General features: G+C 42.3%; 1 protein-coding gene across 1 annotated transcript; it reads left to right on the top strand.

Annotated features, from left to right (window-relative positions):
- Window positions 1-1,116: 1,116 nt before the first annotated feature.
- LOC149156654 (uncharacterized) lies at window positions 1,117-19,751 on the top strand. Its single transcript, XM_089444824.1, has 5 exons — window positions 1,117-1,132; window positions 1,269-1,523; window positions 1,632-1,865; window positions 2,158-2,730; window positions 17,989-19,751. The coding sequence occupies exons 1-5, from the start codon at window positions 1,117-1,119 to the stop codon at window positions 19,749-19,751; spliced, it is 2,841 nt and encodes a 946-aa protein (XP_089300950.1).
- The last annotated feature ends 4,244 nt before the right edge of the window (window positions 19,752-23,995 follow it).

Raw genomic sequence — 23,995 nt, 5'->3', positions numbered from 1 at the left:
ACCTAGATGCACACTCTGCTTCCACATTGGAGACTTTAAATTCTTTATAAAATTCTACTCAAAAATTTGATTAAGCTATCCCAAAATTGAGCCTAGGGATCCTTTCATCCATGTCCTATTGTTGAAGTAAGTTCTATTACCCTACACTAAAATTGAATCCCAACAAACAATACAGAAGATGGTGGTGTTGTCGAAGGGTATATACTTCAAAAGGAAGATGGGAGGTTGTTTCAGTGAACTTAAAGATAACCCTAGCTATATAGTTGACTTAATAATTACAAGTGAAAGTCTATTCTACTTCAAACATCAGATAGACAAATTATAATAATGGATGGTAGAAATTTATATAATATTGACACTATGACTTCATTGCTTTAGACCAAAACCCTGGACCTTTCCAAACAAAAATAATATGGTTCCCAAAAATGAAGAAAAAGAAATCAAGAAGGCAAGGGATAACATGCACAAGGAATTGGAATGTAGAACAAATAAAAAACATGCTAAAAGGAGTCATCTGATGATTGTTGACTTCAAAATTTAAATTCCACAACTTTGCAAACCAGCCTCCTGCATTAGATATGACTATGACTGAGCATGCTCCATAAATGGAAAGAATATTCTTGAATTTTTATATTAGAGAGGAATCATTCTTTTGTAGACATCTCTTCCAAAATAATGGAGGTCATGTTAGAAATTAATGGAGAATAGGTTAGTAGTTATGATTTGCTCCTTATTTGACATTCAGTTCCTATTAATTAGGAATCTGTTTTATGCCTATATATCTATTTAATTTCTGATGATTAATGAATAATGATGAAGCGGATGCATTTGCTGGAGGGAGCTCCTGGTGATATGCACCTGTGAGCTCCCGTGTGTTTGTCTAAACTTCTGTCTTCTGCATTTCTTATCATGGTATCAGAGCAATAGGTCAGAGGCCTGTGTGTTGTGTGGTTGCCTCTTTTGTGATGAGATCGTTTCAGCAGTGGATTAACACCATCATTTCTCAGCGTGGATCGTGGATCGTGGAGAATTTGATTGTGTCGCTTTTTTGTTGAAAGCCTTTCTTTGTCGGACCGCAGCTGAGCTGCCGCGTGTGGCAAAGAAAGATCGGGATCAATGTCAGAATTTTGTGGTGAGAGCCGACGACAGAGACTACTGTGGTGAACCCAACGTGAAAGGCTGATTTGTGGCTGCATAGGTCAATTGAGACAAACGGAAGAGTGATTGGTGTGGCTGCCGATTGGTGAGCCGACCTGTGCGTGGAGCAGACTCAGTGTGGGCAGCGTCTCTATTTGAGCGTTGCCTCACCATTTCCTGTATTCAACCTTTGGTTAGCCAATGTGGAGATCTGTTCGAGATCTGTTGGCGTTGTGGAAGAGCCAACACCTGTTGGAGATTTGGACCAGGGGATGTCACTGATTGTTTGGAAGCGTGGACACTGGACAGTGAGAAAGTTGCGCATCTACAACTTCTGAAATTGCCACTAGATTTGGATCTGGGAGAAAGAGGCGGTCTTAAAACTGGTTGTGGAAGGGAATAATTTGCCGGATGGTTTCAAAGCCCGCTGAAGGGAAAATCCATTGCCGCTCCAAATGCTAAGAAAAATCCCATTTCTCGCGCATCCCGTGCAGGCCTACGGTTTCCTGTGGGACAGATTCACCGTCTATTGAAATCTCAATTATCTGCAAACGGAAGGGTGGGAGCAACTGCTGCTATATATTGTGCAGGCGGTCTGGAGTATATCACTGCAGAGGTTTTAGAACTTGCAGGAACTGCCACTAAAGATCTGAAGGTTAAACGTATCACCCCAAGGCATTTGCAGCTTGCTATTATAGGAGACGAAGAACTTGATAATTTGATCAAAGGTACCATTGCCGGTGGACTGTGGCAGTGAAGGAGCTCGAAGGTTGAGCGTGGAGGCTGTGGGGAGGTCGAGCGGAGAAGCTCGTGTGTTGTAGTGGTGGATTGTTGTGATAATCGAGAGTTGTTCAATTTTTTTTTTAAGTTGCCAGGGTAACCTGTTTTTTTTCAAGATGAATTCTCAGATGGCAGATTATCTAAATGAAAGCAGCAAATTGGATGGTTCCAATTACATAAATTGGAAATTTAAGCTTCAGACTTTGCTTGAAGGTTAGAATACCTACAGCATTGTCATAGGTGATGAAGGTAAGCCAACTGTTGCAAATGGTGGAACGAATGCAACAACTCAAGAATGGGAGAAAAGGGAGCTGAAGGCAAAGGTCCTACTAAAATTGTCAGTTAAAGATTGCATCATCCCTCATATTCGGGATTGCAAGACAGCGAATGAAATTTGGACAACTCTCAAAGACATGTATGAAATCAAGAACACCAGCCGAACCTTGTTCCTCAGGAAGAAGATCCTCTCAATCAAGAGGGAGGAGAATGAGTTTGTTTCGTCATTCTTATCTCAGATAAAGGAAGTTAAAGATAAACTATCTGATATCGGTCAAACCATGGCAAATGATGATCTGGTGACAATCACCATGAACGGTATGACAGATGACTATCAGATGTTTATAACTGGATTGGATGCAAGGGAAAAGCCTCCAAGTTTTGAAGAGCTTACTGGAATTTTGCTACATGAAGAGGAAATGAGGTCGTCTCTCAAGCCTCAACATCCAGATCTTGCATTGATAACAAAGTTCAAGCCAAAAGGTAGAGCGATGGCTGATCAGAGGAGGGGAAACACATCAGAAATGACACCACAAGGTATGACCTCGTATAGAAATGACTCTGCTCCTGAATGTTTTTATTGTGGTAAGATAGACCATATTGCTAAATTTTGTCACAAGAAGAAGGCAAATCAAGAGAGGTACAATCAGAAAAGGCATGCAGGTCATTTGGCAGATGCAGATGCAGATACAGACCCAGATCAGAATCTGGATGTTAGACTATTTATGGCCGAGGGTGACACTGCTACTGAGGAGGATGAATCAGATATTTGGATCGTGGATTCTGGAGCCTCCTCCCATATGTCAGGTAAAAAGCAATGGTTCAGAAATTTTAAAGAATCCAACACTGGAGTAAAAGTCTATCTTGGAGATAATAGTGGGTACGAGATCAAGGGACATGGAGATGTCCTTGTTGGGTAGGTAAATCCCCTCTGCGGACAGAGGCGATCCCACTAGCCTAAAACAGAACTAGCCACAATCAAACCACGCTGCCGCGCAAGTTCCTAGTTGTACATTAAAGGTGAATTAAGAAGACCAACCTGGAATCCAACGCTATAGTTGAAGCAGAGTTGGTATTCCCGCTTCCTCGCTTCGGCAGGTCACAATCCTTGCGATCCTTGCAAACGGACACCTGCACATGCAAAGGAAGAAACAAAGACAAGCATAAAATCCACCAAGGCACAACTATATTTCAGCCAGAAAGGAAATAAATCAAACATCACTATAATAGACAATGAGATTGGAACTATAACAGCAATCGTTCATTAATAAATAATAGACAGGAAAAGTTACAACCAAGGTTCTGACGTTGAACCTCTCCTCTGGCTGGGCGAGCAACTATATGTGTCTTGCAATGTACCTCCTCTTCGGCTGCATAACCTCTCTATGCTTCACTATCACTCACGACAAGCATAATCACAACTAGCATTCCTCCAAGAATTACCAACTAGCTTGTCTGATGCATGAGGATAGATATTTATAGATGGATAAAGGAGACAGATTCGATGAACCAGGACACCCATTGTGGATTGGCATTATCCCTAAAAAGCCACTGTGGATAGATGTCGAGGATAGATGATGACTCTCGACCTCTATTAGATGGATTTTTCCCTCAAAAGACTTCGCGATCTGAAAGGAAAAAAACAGACGGGCATGCTTTTAGCAAAAATCATTACCAAACTGGGCTGGCACGGGTATTGTTCTGTGACAGAGCGCCAATGGTCGTGCCCTCTTTTGAGGATCTCAGCTATTGGCGAGGGTAAGATACTTATGGACCTGCGCCAATGGAAAAAGAGTACTTTTCAGGGAGAATTTGCAGAAGGTGTCTTCAGGGAACATGAAGTACATACTCAGGGGAACTTAATGCAAGTGTTTCTGGGTTATGTCACTGCTCACAGGTCCCGGAATTCGTCCTCCCATGTATGGGAACGGGGCGATAGGGACGGTGACCAATGGTGACAAATTACTATGTAACAGATGCCCCCTAAAGCATGAAGTCCGAGAGGGAAAGAGAGGGGTGAAATGCTTTATAGGAACACACAAGAACACATATAGCTGCCGCCGAGGATCTGCATTGAGAGACATGACTGATAGTCCAATTACATGATGTACGTGGTATGGTCGCAGCCATCCATAAGAGAGTACATAAATAATCTAGATCCATAGTATGGACGCAACCATCTGGTTAGGATCAATGAACTGACTCAGGTATGGTCGCAGCCATCCAGTGAATGAGTCATGTATCAAGAATCACGCCTGGATTACAACAGACACAATCCAGGGTCTTGCGCTCCATCTCGACCCGAACAAGAGTGCAAGTTCAAGCATGCGAATATATGAGCTGAAGTCGAGCATGCATGAACATCGTCTGATTACCAGTCAATAATGGAAACTGTTAACAGACGCGAGAGGTACCACCAATAATGACAATGGTCCTCAAGGTACTATAGGTACAATCTACGGCGTGCGAATTAATGAGCTGGCGTCGAACACCCGTAGAATCATTCGATCGGAGGCCAATGATGAAAAACCTCACGTCGAACATGAAGAACCTGCCATTGAGGCATGCAGGCTCCAAGGCACCGGAAGGGAGTCTCTAGATCAGCTTCCTGGATAATGAGCTGAAGTCGACAGGAAGTGACCTTGATCGAAGGTGAGCCATAATGTTTCTCACATCATCGACACGAGACAGAGAGATAATATTGTGAATCAAGATCATGTGAACTATCAGATAGAGGTTGTTTCTTTTCAGAGGTCAACTTCTCTTGAACATATCGGCGGCACGATAGTGGAATTGGCAGTATTTGACATCGATGGATCAAAGGTCATGATGACGAGGCAATGAGTAGATGAGAGGTCAAATAGGGTACCCAAGTCCATGGAAGCAAGTGAAAAATATGAGATGAGATATCCCCACCCTGGACACGAAAGCAGAGAAGTGCCATGTTCAAGAGTGACATACTGCTGACACGACGGTAACTATGGTTCCTTTTTCCCCCGCCATTTCTGGCGAGTACCCCAATTATTTTTAACAAGCTTGATGGGGATAACATATGCTTGTGGTACGTCATTTCGACAAAATCTGATGTCATCAGGTTTTAACGAGTCTGACAAAGGAAGAACTCAGCGTCTTTTCGTGTTTAGAGAGTTTGAAAAGACAGCAAAAAAGGAAACTCCAGGGGTGTCCTTTTTCGTAAAGTTGTGTCTCTCGGGCCCGAAAAAGTATAAAATAATGCCCGAAAGAACCGCTCGACCATTACGATCGAGGAGTACTTTTCACAAATAGTGATTCCGACCTGAAAAAGTAAAAAAGCGGTTGAAATCACATCGTTTCATGACCATTAACGAGTTTGAAACGAAAAAACTCGGTAATCTTTTTATGTTTTAACGGTCGATAAAAAGAACTTAAAACGACCGCCCTTTATTAACGTTTAACGAGTCAAGAGGAGTAACTCAGCAATCTTTTCCTTTTTAAATGGTCAGAAAAAGAGTTGAAAGCAGACCTTAGAGTAACCTTTTCTTATGTTTTACTAGGCTTGAAAAAGTGGGAAAATGAGCTCATTACGTTGCTTGAGTTGCACCAAACCCTGTCATCATTCAAAAAACCAGCGTAAAACCCACTTTGACATAAAAATACCCACAAAAACATCATTTTGATGTATTTTTAGGCCAAAAGAAGCTATAAATAGTGAAATGGTAAAAAAAACAAAATTACTTTTCACTTTTTACCTTGTGAGTTTACCATTGGAGGGTTTTGGGTGCAAAGTTCGGCTGCTAATTGCGATCAATCCAAGAGACCATTCGAGCCGCCGTCTGAAACAGGTAAGAGGCCTCATCTTAAGCTTCATTTTTATTCCATTTCTTTAGCTTTTCATCCACAGAATGATCCTCTGCAAGGGGGATTGTAAAAATTAGGGTTGCGCCCATTGGCGCGAGTTCCCCGCGCGGGTTCGCGCCAATGGGCTATTTTCCTAAAAGGAGTCGCGCCATTTTCGCGACTGTTTTGAAAACAGTCACGCCAATTGCGCGAACCAAATTTTCACAAGATTTTGACTGTTTAACCTGCAATTTTTGTTGATTTTTGGCTCCACCATTGATCTAATGATGACATTTTCAACCCTTTGGTTGCAGAGTTTGGTCAGAATGGCGATAGAATGGAGAGAAAGGGAACACGAGGCCATAGATGCCATGGCAATGGAAGATGACACATGCATGGATGCTTTGCGAGATTGCGGCTTGAAAAAATTCTTTCTTACCTCATACTTACGTGCACAGCCTGAGTTACTAAGGTTCATTGTGGATGCTTGGGATATTGAGGATCAGGTATTCCGCCTGAAGGACCAGACATTGGAGCTGGATGTCTCTGATGTCTATTTTATTACTGGACTATCTCGGCGGGGTGCACGGCCCATCTTGACTGGTAGCAGGCCTTCCGGGGAAAAGATGGGTGAAGTAATGGAAAGGGTTTGTCCTGGGGCCCATACTGGGTCCAACAGTGCCAAGGTGGATATTGTCACTATTCCGGATCTGGTGCTACGAGTGGTATTATTTACTATCACCCGGACTGCTGGGGTACAGGCACCCCACGAGGCCAGCAAGAATCACTTGCTGCTGGCAACTGAGTGTCTGCACCCTACACTGTTTGATTGGGCAACGGCAGTGACAACAAACATCAAGAGGCAGCTTACCAAATGTAAGCGTGATGGCAATAAGCAGTTTGGATATGGATCCATCATAGTATCGTTTTTCCTGGAGCGGCTACCGATATTCCGGATCCCGGGAGGTATTGTGGCAGATCCAGTGCCACGGGAGCCGAGGTTGGCTCGATGGGCATCACTTATGCCCAGAGGAGGTGGGGGCGAGCAGATGGCCTGGAGGCCCGAGTTCTTCATTTGGCTCCAACACCAGCTAATCGTCGTGGAGGACTGGCCCTATGCGGGCACTGATTTTACTGGAGATCCAGACCTCCCATTGCCTGAGGGAGAGGACTGGGACGAGGAGCTAGGTAAGAACTCTTTATGTTTTTAATGTTTTTACATACTCAAGTTTTTGCAATACATGTCCGTCTCTGAAAACCTCTATACATATGTATGCAGACGTTGGTGCAGAGCGACCAGTTGACTTACCTCATAACGTACGGAGGGCACAACCTGCAGCAGACCCTCAGGTAGAGGGTGATGACGATCTAGTTCAAAACCTTGAGGCACTTACTCGAGGAATTCCAGATTATGGCAGATTGGCCGACGTGCCTAGAGCGTACCAGAGGCACACGGTGGGAGTATCTACTCGCGTCCATCGTCTGTTGAGATGTTTGGTGTGGGCGGTGACATGCTATCATGAGCATGACCGTGCTTAGACACCTAGGTTTCATTTTTGTACATTTTTGAGAGGCATGTTGTCAGCGGCCGTATGGGACTTGGACATGTATTATTTTTGAGTTATGTAATGCGCGTGGCGCAAACATTATGACACACACGTATATATATACATATGCTTATGGTTTAGTATTGTGTTTTCGTGTGCTTGCTCGTGTACTGTTTTGATTACAAATTATGCAAATGTCTATCTAACACATGATTAGCCAATGCATCAGATAATGTGCTTAGTTGTCTTGGAACATGTTGATACGTGATAAAATCAAAATGCCTTTCTAACAATCTTACACGTAGATATAATCTTAGAATAAGATGGTTTCTGACGGAATATTGCCCGTTGAGCTGGTGGACAACAAGTTGAGAGTCCAGGTTCACTACCAATGCACGAATGCCGAAATTAATTGCTTTAGCAAGTAGCTCGATTACAGCACAATATTCGGCGACATTGTTAGTAGTACGACCTAGACACACACCCTGACAATCTATTAGCTCGTCATGAGGATCGTAGATCACCCATGCCGCAGAGGATAAATTGCGAGTACTGCGGCAGGCAGCATCAGCGAAACCAACATAAGGTGCGTCCGACATCTGCACAAGAAGCGAAAAACACAATAAGTGGTAGCTATGTCTTGAAAACTGACACACACACACAACACACTAAAGTACATGTATGTACACAATAAAATGTACTAGCATCACGCATAGTACTTTTTCAAATAAAGCCCATTTCGGGGCTTCCCAAGAGGGTTTCCTTCATAATCAATCAGCTCGTAGGCCCCTTTCCATAGAACTTTCTTAACAATGTAAGGGCCTAGCCACATAGACTCGAGCTTTCCTGCTCCTAGCTTATCTTTTGCCTGATCATAGAGCAGGACTAAGTCTCCCTCAACAAAAGAACGTGGACGGACAGTCTGATCGAAGTGAGTCTTGACTCGCTTCTTTTGCATTTCGATGGCCAGAGAGGCCAGGCGACGAGTCTCATCTAGCCGTTCTAAATAAAGAAGGTGTTCTTCTAACGGAGTGGTGTCGGGAAGTAGCTCGACAACTAATTTCAATGAAGGGATCTCGCATTCAATTGGAAGGGTAGCCTCTAGTCCATAGACTAGTTGAAATGGAGTGAAACCAGTGGCATCCTTCACGGAAGTTCGGTAAGCCCACAAGGCAGGGAATAACATCAAATGTCAGTTAGACTTATGCACACCAACGATACGTTGAAGCATTGTAACCAAGATCTTATTGACAGCTTCAACTTGACCATTGGACTGAGGGTAGTATGGAGTTGAACTATCGTGTTGCAAGCCTAGCTGGGTTGTTAATTCTGACATCATATGATTACGAAAATGCCTTCTGTGATCAGTGACGATGGCTTGAGGGACACCGAACCGTGAAATGACATGATTGAATAAAAATTGCGCCGCTGTGTGACCGTCTTCAGTTAATGTAGGCATCGCCTCGACCCATTTAGTGAAGTAATCGACGGAAACGATGATAAACCCATGCCCCCCGGCCGAGCGAGGGTTACAGGTCATATAATCAATGCCCCATTTTGCAAAAGGGCCGACGGTGACAACAGGGTGCAATGGAGCAGGAGGCGCGCGCATCTTGCGCTGGTATATCTGGCACTCATGACAAGAGCGGACGACAAGGATGCAATCCTTGAAGATAGAGGGCCAAAAGTAGCCAGCACGAAGGATTTTTTGGGCAGTAGCATATCCGGACATATGTCCGCCACAGGCACCAGAGTGGCAGTCATTCAAAACCCGCTCAGCTTCCTCGAGAGTAAGACAGCGGCGGAGAACAGAGTCTGCGCCGAGACGATATAATGTATCTCCAATGATACGGTATGGTTGAGATTGATGACGAATCCTTTGCCGAGCGTCTTTAGACAAACCCGGGCGAAAGGAGGATGTTTGCAAATAGGTGATTATATCTCTGTACCATGGATCGAGGGTGCTAATGAGAAAAAGGGTCTCATCCGGAATTTGATCCTCTACATGCGAGGTCGAGGAGGAAGATGGCAAAGAGCAAATTAACTCAGCAAACACAAGGGATTTCTTAGACCTGGCAGTGGTAAATTCCAAGTCAAACTCTTGGAGGATAACAATCCACTTCGAATATTTGCCCCCCAGCAACTGGCGTGACAATATATAAGTCATGGGGTTGCAATCAGAAATCACAGTAGTTGTTCGCAGCAGGATATAATGACGGAAACGTTGGACAGCACAAACCACGGCTAAAGCCAACTTCTCGACATAAGCATATCGAGTTTCCATATCTAGAAGGTTGTGGCTGAGATAGTAAATAACATGCTCAGTGCCATCATCGTCAGCTTGAACAAGAACCATGACAATAGTGGTATCGGCGGCAGCCAAATACAACGTGTAATGACGATAATAATTCGGAGGACGGAGTAATGGAGCAGAGATAAGGAGACCTTTGAGACGCTCAAAAGATTCCTGAGCTGTGGCATCCCAATGAAAAGGGACATCACGCTTTAATAACCGTGTAAAACCTTTGGCCACCTCGGCATAGGTGGGAACAAAACGACGTAAAAAATTGGCTTTTCCCTGCAAACTCTGCAACTGATGCAAAGAAGCAGGGGGAGGAAGATTCACAATAGCCTCGACTTTAAGGGGATCCAAACGAATGCCCTCTCGGGAAATGATAAACCCGAGAAGTCTGCCAGATTCAACGCAGAAGACACATTTGTGAGGATTTAGCCTGATTCGGTAATATCGACAGCGAAGAAAGATTTCGCGAAGGTGTGTAGGGTGGTCCTGACGTTTAGCTGAATGAGCAGGAAGGTCATCCAGGGAAGGCTGCACAATGTGTCGAATGTCATGAAAGGCATAGGACATTGAACGCTGGAAAGTGGCACCGGCATTCTTAAGACCGAAAGGGAGCTTCTTATAGGCAAAAGTGCCCCAATGACAGATAAAGGCAGTTTTGTGTTGATTAGTGGGAGCAATATTGATCTGATTATAGCCAGAAAAGCCATCCATAAAAGAATACATTTCACTTCCAGCACACTCATCAATAATCTGATCAATGAATGGTGTGGGAAAATTATCTTTAGGACAGGCGCGATTTATATCACAAACGCGGATTGTGCCCTGTTTTTTAGTCATAGGTACGATATTTGAAACCCAATCTGTGAGCGGAATAGGGTAGATAAAATCGGCTTTAAGAAGCTTCTCTACCTCGGCTTTAATTGCGGCAGCTTTTCTGGGGTGTACAGGGCGTAACCGTTGACGTACAGGCTTAGCACCTGGGTACGTGATTATCTCATGCACTACTATGCTAGGATCAATGCCGGGCATTTCTTCGTAGGACCATGCGAAAACATCACGAAATTCGCGAAAGAGGTTGGAGTAAAGTTGAATCTCCTCAGAAGTACAAGTGACTCCTATATGAATATGCTCAACAATCCCTGGTTTGACAGAGATGTCGATGGGTTGGGTTTGCGTAATATTTGCCATATTCCCTTCAGAAGACACCTGATCAATCTGAATAGGTGTTTGCAGTAGATGAGAAGGAGCAAATCGTACAAGGCAAGTGAGAATGTCCTGAGGGGCAGGTAGAAACGAGGAACGATGGTGAGAATCATGCCAAGGAGGTTCCTCTAGAGACATGGTCTCAATGATGGCTTCATCGGACGAGAATGTTTCTTGCAAAACATCCGAAGGGGTCTCATCTACAAATCTTGAGGATAGATCGAAAGAATCGGAAAAAGGAGCCGTTGCAGCAATAACCTCAACCTAGTTGAGTTCGGTAGGACTCAACGGCATTTTGTCGCCCCAAGAATCTACTTGGTCAATTGGAGGGATGATCCACAGATCAAAACAAGTAGTGATCATATTAACAGAGGCGACGTTAGGAGGTGGGAGCAGAAAAATACCCATAAGGGCAGGATCTTTAAAAAGTCCGGCCCCCAAACTCTCGGATAATTTCGGAGTATGCTCCACAAAAGGGATGTTACCTTTAGAAGAAGAAGCGAAAAAAGATAGCTGGTCCATGGTAACAATCTTCCCTTGATGAGGGAAACGGATGATACGAAATAGCGATGAAGCAACAGCTTTCATCGCGTAGATCCAGCTACGCCCGAGAAGGAGGTTGTAGGTAAGAGCGGCATCAACGACTTCAACCTCCATCTCGACCGTCTTCCCTTCTAAAGTAATGGGCAAACGTTGGAGTATACCATAAGGACGAGAGGCTCTTCCATCAAAGGCTTCCAAGGTTGTGGGAGACTGACTCAGGGTAGGAGACCCAATAGCTTTCCAACAGGCGACAGACATGATGCAAGTTGAAGCACCTTCATCGATGACCGTACGGTGAATCGTTTTGGAATCAATGATAACTTGTATAAGGAAAGCGATTTGAGGAGGCAGTTTCTATGTATGGCGTTCCAAGTCAAAAGTAATTAGATCCGAATCTGCCGGGTCTATGCTACCAATAGCAGATAGCAAGGACTTCCTCTGAGAAGGGCAGCTCTGGAGAACTTCTAAAGCGGACATAGCAGACGGAGTCTGCGCTAAGTCCTCAACGATATTGTAGTGCTGGGCAGCACGAGCATTAGGGTTGTAAGAAGATTTCCGGAGTACTCCTTTTGGAGGGGGTCGAAGAGGCGTTTCAGTTGTAGGTCTCTCAATATGGAGGGGACCTGAACTGAACGGAGGAGCACTACAGGGTATCTCAGGCTCCTTCCCAGTAGATGGTGGATAATCTTTTGTATGAGTACTGATATTGATGGGTATCATTCCAGCCATAAGTACTTGAGAACCAAAGGACGAGGGCGGCTGAGAGGGGTCAGCCACCATTTGAGTTTTTTGCGTTTGCTGTGAGGGAAAGGGTTCTTTAAGCACCATGGGAGTCCCGGGAGCGCCTTTCAAAAAACGAGTAACTTCGGACTGCCTAGGGCAGTCCTTTGTATAGTGATCCTCATCACATATAAGACACGGATACTTGGGTTTGCGTTTGGCGCCCTCCTCGGGCGGGGGGTTAGGGGCTTCCTGCTTGGTTTGATCTGGCTTATTCTTCGGTTTCCCTTTCCTCTTTGCTTTCGAGGCTTTTTCTGCCGTGGTGGATTGGACGGTATTGACCTCGGAAGTAAAATTTGAAGTGGGTATTACCTGGGAGGTGGTTTCATTTGAAACAGATGGTTTTTGTTTCCCAGGTTTCGCGGAATTTTTCTTTGAGGATGAACTAACAGTACCAATAATACCGTCAACAGTTGGTGTTGGCGGGGCTTTGGATGTTCCTGGTCTAGGGGCATCGGGTAAATAGTCATACAAGGTACCTGACTGAGAATAAACCAAGTCAAGGTACTGAGCTCGCGCGATAGCTTGCTCTTCAGTGACACGCTCCCATAGCGATATCCCGAGCTATTGGAGGCACGAACGAAGTCGTAAACCAATCAGTAAGCAGCTGGTCGAGGATCCAAAATTTGATCATACGTCTACACCGTCTCCATTCATGGATATGATCAGAGATATGCGTAGCCGTCGTTTGTTTCAAAGATGTGAGGAGGTGTGTACCCATTTCACATCGAACGGGCAACTGAAAATGAGTGAGAAATTCCATAGCCAAGGAGTTAAAATCCTGAAAGGATCCGCGATTGAGTTCGATATACCACTTAGCGGCAGAGCCGGTGAGAGTCCTTTGAAAAAGACGCAGCCAAATGGAATCATCAAGCCATGAATTGGATGAGCACCAAAGGTGATAAGTCATGACATGAGCTTGTGGGTCCTCATTAGGCTTACAATCGAATTTTGGACAGTCACCGTGAATCTTTGTTGGAACCGGAGGCCAATATGGATTATGCAGGATAGGATCATTGGTCAATTTAGAGACGTCCGGTAATTCTAAAGTCGCTAAGAAGGGTAATTGAGGATTAAAGGACATCTGAGGCTACTGTTGGGATGGAGCACCAGGGTTCCAACCCACTGGCGGATGCCCCCAAGGGCTGGGTCCAGACGGATTTGGCCCCATAGGGTTTTGTCCGTAAGGATTTAAGTTTTGCCCCCCGGCATTCCACGGATTACCAAATGGTCCCGCAGAAGCACCATATGGTTGCGAATAATAGGGATTCGTCTGCGGTTGTTGGTAATTTTGATACGGGGCAAACATAGGTTGCCCTTGAGGTTGCTGGTAACCATAGGGTAGTTGGGCTCCAACGTGAGGCGGAGGAGTTGGCGGAATTTGATAAGGCGGCTGGACTCCAAATGGAGGCGGAGGAGTAGTCGGAAGTTGATACGTTGGCTGGGTTTGAAACCATGCTTGTGGTTGAAACCCCGACGGTTGTTGGGGTCCAGCCTGGGGCGAAAAACCAAATTGAGCAGGACCAGAAGGATGTCCTGTAGGTTGGGCTATCTGGCCGGAAGGATAACCTTGTTGATATTGTGGTTGACCTCCTTGTCCTAACTGCTGGGATTGGAGCTGTTGTCGCGTAGCTGAAGGTTGTCCTAAGGAACCAGATGGCTGAATGGGCTGGGCCGTTGGTTGGCCTAACTGGATTTGACGTTGACCGGCTTGCCCAGAAAGATGATTATACTGGACGGTAGGCTGACCATGTGGTTGAATAGCTGGTCCAGATATTGAAGCATACTGGACATTGGGTTGGTTTAGGTTAACAGTTTGTTGACCAATTTGTCCAGTGGGATAACCTTGCTGGGGACCAGGTTGGGCTGTTTGAACAGACGACTGACCTGAGTTCCCGGAAGGTTGCACAAAAGAAGAGGAAAAGGGAGCACCAGTAGCGAAAGGGTTTCCACGAAAGGATTGCCCTTGTTGGTCTTGAGGGGGTTGTCTTGGAGACTGTGCAGATGAAACTTGACCACCATGGAAAGAGGTGGAGGTCCAATCAATTGACAATGGAACTGATACCTCAACAACCGGTTGGGATGACAAATATGGGTCGTATGGCCCCTGTATGGGGACATTTGCCATGGGATCAAAAACTCCAAACAAGGAAATCGAAGGACGACTAAAAATAGGAGTCGAAGAGGCCGCACAGACCGTTGGAGCAGTTGTGAATGAGGTAACAGCTGGACTGTGACTTTGCGAAGTAACAGGCTCCGTAGTAGGAAGAGTGTGTGGTGACCAAATGGAACCCGAAAAAGGGGTTCCAGAGGGCATAGTATCCCTTAAAGCTTTGTAGCCTGGTGGGAAATCTGTAGTAGTAGGTGTAGTAGTAGTAGGTGTACTACTAACATGTATAGGGTCTGCCGAGGTGGGAATTTCACCGCTCGTCGCAACGGACTCATCGGTTGTTGTAGGGGACAAATCATCCATGTCAGAGGAAAAAGGTGGGACTGACACACGAGGAGAAGTATAGTCCCAAAAAGGTACACTGTCCTCAGGAGGTTCCCACGTAGGGTTCCAATGAAACTGGTAAGTCTCGTCGCTCGGGGCACGAGAACTAAGTAGTTGTATACTTGGGACGACAGGAAGACTCACAACCGGTATCTCGACAGAAAACGAAATTGGTAATTCCGCCAGGATGAAACTTCGCAAACCTAAGGAATCTACCGAGACGACCCCTACTCAAACTAACGCACACCAAAATTTAATCGGGTAGATGTTGTCGTAGCCAGATAAATTTTAAGGCGCAAAGACACGACTTGACCTTTTCATGTTTTAAGAGTCGAGAAAAGGACAAAAGATGACTCTAGTCTCCTTCGAATATTTAATGAGCACGAAGTGACAAGATGCTCACAGGCACCTTTTCTTTTAGGGAGTCCGAAAAGGATCAAAAGTGACTTCTCTGGAAAACTAGGCAAGAGGTTTACCAAACAATCCGTAAAACTGCTTATACACCTCGGCAATCAGATGAAAACCAAGGACTTCACGTACTGCAGTCAATCTTCCCGAATGCTGTGTTCAGTGCATTATGGCTTGTAAGGTGGCAGACTCGGCTTCCTATGGATAAAAGGTTTTAATCCTATAGGGGTCCCCCAATATATACGCGACGGTACGTGGGGGCACAGTCTGTATTGGCACCTATCGTTTCACCGTGGAGGAATCACCCAACCACTCAACGGTAAGCTACCAGGTTTAAAGACGCTGGAACACGTCTCTAACCTAGACCTCTAGAATGTTTGCGTTAGGTTCCAATGCGTTGTTATGTTCATTGAGTTTATTTTAAAGTTTATCTTCAATTATGTTTCAGTTTTTTGGTCCTACCGCATGTGATATCTCAAAAGCTTCTTAGATGCAAACTACATGCCAAAACTATACCATTTCATTCGATGAATTCTATCTACAGAAGGGTTGAGATCTTTACACAAACAAAATGATCACTCAGCAAACAACAAAGATCCTGATGCAGCTAATAACAAGAAATGAAAATTTTTCTTTTCCTTTTTAATAGCGACAAATAACAATAAACGCTAACTAATATGATGCAAAAGATTTTTTGTTTTTCTTTCCTTTAAGATGGCATGATGCATGTAAACAAATCTTAAGAGATATTCACAAGTATACACAATCCAAGTTCAATCAATGAAATAGAACCAATCCTGAAACACCAAAATGAACTATCCAAGCAAGGAAAAACACAAAGACTTTCAATGAACCATGTAATCTAAGTTCAAATGAAGTCGAGCAAAATCCAAAGAAGCTAGAAGTGAATCACCCAAAGCATAGAAGACCAAGCTTTAACAATCACTAGATAGGTGCAGAACACAACCAACAAGTTGACTGGAAAATCAAAAGACCGAAACTTCCCACAGAAGGCTAGACATGCGAAGCCACTAGATGTTCTAGAGCTGAGACGAAAATCAATAGAAATCAGCAAACAACTGAAGGATAAAGGCCAGAACCAGTCAAACAGAGGTTCAACACACTTCCAGAGGATATAAAAAGATAAAAATCTGGGTCGAAAGAGTTTCCAACCGACACACAGGCAAAATTCACAGGGCTGGCGCGACTGTCAGCCTGCAACTTGCGCTACCAAAAGATTGGCGCGAGTTACTGTTGGGCAACATGCGCCAACTGGCGCAACTGTCAGAACAAAAACCGCGCCAACTAAGCTTGCCGGCTAAAAAAATAAATAACACGACCCCAGGTCGGGCCGACAGTGCTCAGATGGATCAAACAGTAACTAACAATCTCAAAACTGACCCAGGAAGCTCATGCACTCAAGCAAGCAAGAGAAAATTAACATGCAAGACAAATTCCAAATAGCTTCTCCCCAGTCGAGTCGCCAAATTGTTGGGTAGGTAAATCCCCTCTGCGGACAGAGGCGATCCCACTAGCCTAAAACATAACTAGCCACAATCAAACCACGCTGCTGCGCAAGTTCCTAGTTGTACATTAAAGGTGAATTAAGAAGACCAACCTGGAATCCAACGCTATTGTTGAAGCAGAGTTGGTATTCCCACTTCCTCGCTTCGGCAGGTCACAATCCTTGCGATCCTTGCAAACGGACACCTGCACATGCAAAGGAAGAAACAAAGACAAGCATAAAATCCACCAAGGCACAACTATATTTCAGTCAGAAAGGAAATAAATCAAACATCACTATAATAGACAATGAGATTGGAACTATAACAGCAGTCGTTCATTAATAAATAATAGACAGGAAAAGTTACAACCAAGGTTCTGACGTTGAACCTCTCCTCTGGCTGGGCGAGCAACTATATGTGTCTTGCAATGTACCTCCTCTTCGGCAGCATAACCTCTCTATGCTTCACTATCACTCACGACAAGCATAATCACAACTAGCATTCCTCCAAGAATTACCAACTAGCTTGTCTGATGCATGAGGACAGATATTTATAGATGGAGAAAGGAGACAGATTTGATGAACCAGGACACCCATTGTGGATTGGCATTATCCCTAAAAAGCCACCGTGGATAGATGTCGAGGATAGATGATGACTCTCGACCTCTATTAGATGGATTTTTCCCTCAAAAGACTTCGTGATCTGAAAGGAAAAAAACAGACGGGCGTGCTTTTAGCAAAAATCATTACCAAACTGGGCTGGTGCAGGTATTGTTCTGTGACAGAGCACCAATGGTCGCGCCCTCTTTTGAGGATCTTAGCTATTGGTGCGGGTAAGATACTTATGGACCTGCGCCAATGGAAAAAGAGTACTTTTCAGGGAGAATTTGCAGAAGGTGTCTTCAGGGAACATGAAGTACATACTCAGGGGAACTTAATGCAAGTGTTTCTGGGTTATGTCACTGCTCACAGGTCCCGGAATTCGTCCTCCAATGTACGGGAACGGGGCGATAGGGACGGTGACCAATGGTGACAAATTACTATGTAACAGTCCTTGTTACTCTGCCTAATGGTAAGATCAGGAATATATCTGATGTGTGGTATGTTCCTGGCATTAAGAAGAACCTGATTTTTGTGTCCAAGATTACAGATCAGGACCTCAAGGTAGAATTTTTTAAATCTTATTGCATTATTAAAGATTTGTTGGATCAGATGAAGCCCATTGCTACAGGTATTCGCATAGGAGGACTCTACAAGTTGAATGTGAAAAGTACGCCTCAACAAGCCTTGATGATGTCAAATAAGTATGAAAATGAAGACGGACTCTACAAGTTGGCTCAAGAAATAAATACCCCAGAAGTTTCTTTTATATGTGAAGACGGAAATGAGTCTGCCTTTGTGGACATTAAGCCGGTCGATGATGTTGTTAAGGCCAAACCTGAGGACACCCCTATTGAGGTCGATGGTGGGACAGACGATTGTTACAAAACAGAGGATGTTAAGGCAATTGCATATGATGTTCCAATCCCTGGCTATAAGACCAAAACCACACTCAATTTACGTTTGTGGACAACAGAAGTTCGCGCTGAAGATTTTGATCTTCAAGCATTCACTGCAGGTGAACACAACAAAGCAGCGGAGGCCCAACTTAATGCAGCAAAGATTTGCTATGTTTTGTATCCAGGGGATGAATCTACTGAGGGAAAGATTCTTCGTTTGAAGCAACAGTATACATTGTGCTCAACTTCTCTTCAAGATATAATCTCCCGTTTCAAAGGACGTTCTGGACACAGTTTGAATTGGGAAGAGTTTCCAGAAAAGGTTGCAATTCAGATGAATGACACACATCCAACATTATCAGTACCTGAGTTGATGCGGATCTTGATTGACATGGAAGATCTGCCTTGGGAGAAAGCCTGGAATATTACTCAGAGAACAGTGGCATACACAAATCATACTGTGCTTCCTGAAGCATTGGAAAAGTGGCCTTTTGAGCTTATGCAAAAGCTTCTTCCAAGACACATGGAGATAATACGAACTATTGATGAGGAGTTCATCAAGGAAGTCATTGCCAAGAGTAATACGGTAGATCTTAAAGAATTGGAAAAGAAGATCAGAGGAATGAGAATCCTGGAAAACGATGATTTTCCAGAGTCTGTAGTGCCAGTATTTTCTGACCTGTGGAGAGAGGAAGAAGCTGCTAAGGAAGCCGAAGCTGCTAAGGAAGCCGAAGCTGCTAAAGAAGTTGAAGCTTCTAAAGAAGCTGTAAAAGAGAAATCTGAGGCAGTAGAATCTGAACCCAAAGCTGAGCTCAAGTCACAGGACAAAAATAAATCTAAAAGCAAATCTAAGGATATGGTTGTTAAACCAGCTAAATTGGTACGCATGGCTAACTTATGTGTTATTTCTGGCCATTCTGTTAATGGAGTTGCTGAAATCCACAGTGAAATTGTGAAGAAAGAGGTTTTCAGTGATTTTTATGAGATGTGGCCTGAAAAGTTTCAAAATAAGACCAACGGCGTAACTCCCAGGCGATGGATTCGATTTTGCAACCCTGAATTGAGTAAAGTTATCACTAAGTGGCTTGGAACAGAAGATTGGATTCTTAAGACTGAACTTTTAGCAGAGCTTCGAAAGTTTGCTGATAATGTAGAGCTACAAGAAGAATGGCGGGCAGCAAAAAGGGCCAACAAAATGAAGCTTGTCTCATATATTCGAGAAAAAACAGGATATATAATCAGTCCAGATGCCATGTTTGACGTAAAGGTTAAACGTATCCATGAGTACAAGCGTCAACTCTTAAATATTTTGGTAGTTGTATATCGATACAAGAAGATGAAGGAAATGACTCGAGAGGAAAGGAGAGCAAAGTTTGTCCCTCGTGTATGCATATGTGATAGGAAAAGCTCTAAAAGGAGCACTTGCACCTACACAACAGCAGAGAGTCCTCATGGAGCTTGAAATTGATCCAAAGCTTGTTTATCACTGTGGGTTGTCTCCATGTTGCCTCCCGGAATTGGTTGAAAACAATCCTGTAATTGTTGTTGAAGTGCTTCTGAAGTTGATGAATTCAGTACATATAACAGACTATTTCAAAGTACTTGTCAATATGGACATGAGCCTGCACTCTATGGAGGTTGTTAGTAGGCTTACAACTGCTGTTGATCTTCCCACACAGGAACCACAATTCACTAAGCCACTAGGAAGACTGAAGTTTGATTTGTTTAGGGACATTTTAGGTGTGTTTAAAAATCCCTTTCTCCATTAAGGGGGGATGTTACAAATTAATGGAGAATAGGTTAGTAGTTATGATTTGCTCCTTATTTGACATTCAGTTCCTATTAATTAGGAATTTGTTTTATGCCTATGTATCTATTTAATTTCTGATGATTAATGAATAATGATGAAGCGGATGCATTTGCTGGAGGGAGCTCCTGGTGATCTGCACCTGTGAGCTCCCGTGTGTTTGTCTAAACTTTTGTCTTCTACATTTCTTATCAGGTCATCTTCTCTAAATTAATCGCAATACCATGAAGTTGAGGCAAACTAAAGCAACAAGCTCATTTTATACCAAATGGGTAGGCCTAATAGCTATCAAAAATACTTATTCCTACAATAAGAGTGAATAGAAAGTAATAGCTCTTAATTTTAGTAAATAAAATTATTTTGATGATGATGATGATGGTTAACGTCCACTGAGACCAAATTGGTCTATCGGACCTACAATTTTCTTAATTTTTACTTGTCTGGCTCCTCGTCTTTCTTGGCGAGATTGGTGTTGTAGCTTTCTTTCTTTTCTCTACGGTCTTCCAACTTCCTTTGTCTTGCATCTCCTTCATCTCTTCTGGTTCTTGGGACATTGGTGTCTTAGCTTCGCGATCTATAGTCGGAGAAGTTTGGTTTAGGAGATCTGCTTTGCTGTTAAATGAAGATTTATTTTCTGCGGTATTCAAATCTTCATAACTGTTGATTTGTTGGGGCGGGCTTTCTCCTTGCTTTCTTTGAGAGTTGTTTCCTTCTTCCTTGATTTCTTGTGACTCAGAGTTTTCTCTAGAGTAGTCTTCTTTGATGACAGTGTAGTGTTCTTTTTGTGCTCCTTCCCACCATGTAGATGTGTGGTGGTTTTTTCTAGCAAAGTTTTTCTCAGAGGCTTTTGGGCAATTTTTGGCTAGATGCCCCGTCTCAAAGCACGATCGACATCTGAAGAGGACACTTTCATAATCAAGCTTCTGGTTCCACACATAGTCTTTACTTGTTAGGTTTATTTCAGCTGGGAATCCGGCGCTGAAATCCATTTCCACACAGATGCGTGCATAGGTGGTTCTGGCATATTCCTTTGTTTCTGGGCACCTGCAGTAAAATTTCCCAATTGCATTTCCGATGGCTTTTAGCGATGAGAGATTCCAGAGATGCAAGGGTAGGCTTGGCAATCTCACCCAAACTGGTGCTGAGGTTATCACTGCTGTAGAGGGATCGAATGATGGGTTCCATGGCTTCATGAATAGGCCTGATTTTTCCCAAAACCAAGGGCCGGAATCTAGAATACATTGTCTGCTTTCCGGATTTTCAAAATCTACTATAAAGAAACCTCTAGCACAGGGGTAGATATTAATTTCACCAGAAATGATAGGCTTCCATACCTCCAAGATCCAATTGTGGAGTGCTATCAGCCGAGGCCAAAAACCATTGAACCGGCAAATTAGGGCACTTTCGGAGAACTTCAAAGCTTCATCGAGTGAGTCCTGGACCACTTGGATAGTGGGAGTTGGGGCTTCACTCACGATATGGGCAGGAGATTGCCCTCCAGAGGCGGATGAGCCACCAGTTATTTTTGCAAAGCTCGGAGCCATATTTTACGCAGATCTGCACCAGATCGAAACCGCAGATCTGAAGAGATACTCAACCGCAGATACTGAAAGCCGCAGCTCAGGGAGATCTATATCACCGAAGCAAAAGATCTATACCACCGAAACTAAGCTGAGATACTATATCACCGAGATCTATATCACCGAAGAACTGAAGAGATAGATCTATACCACCGGAGATCTATATCACCGAGATCTATACCACCGAAGAACTGAAGACATACGCAGCAAAGAACTGAAGAAATATATCACCGAGATCTATATCACCGAAGAACTATATCACCGAGATCTATATCACCGAAGAACTGAAGAGATAGATCTATACCACCGGAGATCTATATCACCGAGATCTATATCACCGAAGAACTGAAGACATACGCAGCAAAAGATCTATCATTATAACTATATCACCGAAGAACTATTACAACTATGCCGCAGAAGATCGGCAATGCCGCAGAAGATCTGCGGGAGCGAGATCGATTACAACTATGCCGCAGAAGATCGGCAATGCCGCAGAAGATCTGCGAGAGCGAGATCAGATTTCCCCATCTCCTTCCGACCAAGCCTAATTTATTTTATAAAATAAATTTGATAATATGATAAAAACAAAAATTAGCCGAAGCAAAATTTGACACCCATGAGTAAAATTTCGATCCTAAATTCTTCGATGGGGTTAGATTATATAAATATAATTTCAAAAATTGCGAATATATCCTCAATATAAAAAAGTGTAATCATCTAATTTAGATAAGATTGAAGAATCTCCATTGTATTCTTAACCACCAAGAATATCTCTCCACAACATATCAAATGAAAATATAATCTTCCCTAGTATCTATAATGTATCTTCACAATGTATTCACTTGAAAATACAATCTTTCCAACTTGTTACGTATCTTAGTTATTTATTTATAGCTTATCTTATCTAATTTTTTAATAAAATCGAATTTCATTTCCAACATCAACGCTTCTCATTGACCTTTCTACATAATGTTTTAAATTTTAGTTGCTGTTTATCTTTGTTGTTTATATCTTATTAATTTTTAATAAAATGAAATTATCTTTGTTGTTTATATCTTATTAATTTTTAATAAAATGAGATTTCGTTTTCAGCCTCAACCTTTTTCGTTGACCATTTTGCATATTCTTTTAAATTTTAGTTGCTGCCTATCTTGGTTGTTTATATCCTATTAATTTTTAATAAAATGGAATTTCATTTTCAGCATCAACCTTTCTGGTTGACCTTTTAAGTCATTCTTAAAATTCTTATTTAGTACTTAATAAAAGCTTAAGTCCAATTTATTACACACGTATATCTCATTATTATCACGATATGTATTTTAAACACATTTTCTTTTTAAATTCTTTATTTTATAACAATTTATACACGGAATAGAAAATAGTTATTTTTTTAATTATTTTTAAGAAAATTATTTTAATTTTTTAAATTATAATTTTTAAAGTTAAATTTAAAAAATACATATTTTGTAGGATGGTTACAACTTTATAATGATTGTAATTAAAAAGAGTTATATATATATATATATATATATATATAATCTAAATAATTTTGATGATTTATTTTTAAATTAATAATAAATTAATTTTCTCAATATAAAATAAAATAAACTTATATTTTTTAAAAACATACTTTTTATATTATTTTAATAGAACATCCTCAAGTCAATATATTCAAGTCACTATATTTGTTTAGAGTATTGAAACAAAAGCAATACACCTAACAAAATTGCATCTAGAAATGGAATTAATAATTTTTATTATTTTAATTTTTATAATATCTTTTAAAATAAAATAATATTTCCTTAATTAAAAAAATAATGAATTATAAAATATTAATAATATCATGTTAATAATACTATTTTTATTAGTGGATTGATAAGCCAATTTGGTAGTTTGGTATGAGAGAGGTGTATTTTCTTTTGTACTTTAATAGAGTTGACCATTGGTATATATATTCTAAAGAAAAAGATGTGTAATTTCATCCATAGGATAAAGAAGAAAATTTCATTTTGTATATATACTTTTGGAATGTATTTTGTAAAATAACTAAAAACAACTGCAAAAATTAACTATCCTAGAAATGTAATTAAATATATCATTTCTAAAAAACAGAAATACCATACTTTAGATTCTAGAGCATAACAATGGTGACAACAAATATTGGTACCTTGTGAACAACTTAATCCGTGAAGACCCCTTCATGTGATGAGAAGATTCCATGACTTGATCATTTATATGCTTAACTATGACACTCTGCTTCACTATGGTACAAAGATCATTTTCCAGATCTTCACTATGACCCAAAGATTGTTAGGCCAA

The sequence above is a fragment of the Pinus tabuliformis genome, chromosome 9 (assembly GCF_031772625.1).
Source record: "Pinus tabuliformis cultivar Carrire ecotype Pingquan chromosome 9, CPIR1, whole genome shotgun sequence".
NCBI lineage: Eukaryota > Viridiplantae > Streptophyta > Pinopsida > Pinales > Pinaceae > Pinus > Pinus tabuliformis.
This window is presented reverse-complemented; position numbering and strand designations above follow the sequence as displayed.

Excerpts from the sequence above, each read along its gene's own strand:
- LOC149156654 (XM_089444824.1), top strand. Across the intron at positions 1,524-1,631 it reads AAGAGGCGGTCTTAAAACTG|GCCTACGGTTTCCTGTGGGA; the intron begins GTTGTGGAAGGG and ends CATCCCGTGCAG. Across the intron at positions 2,731-17,988 it reads ATCAGAAATGACACCACAAG|ATTTGTTGGATCAGATGAAG; the intron begins GTATGACCTCGT and ends GCATTATTAAAG.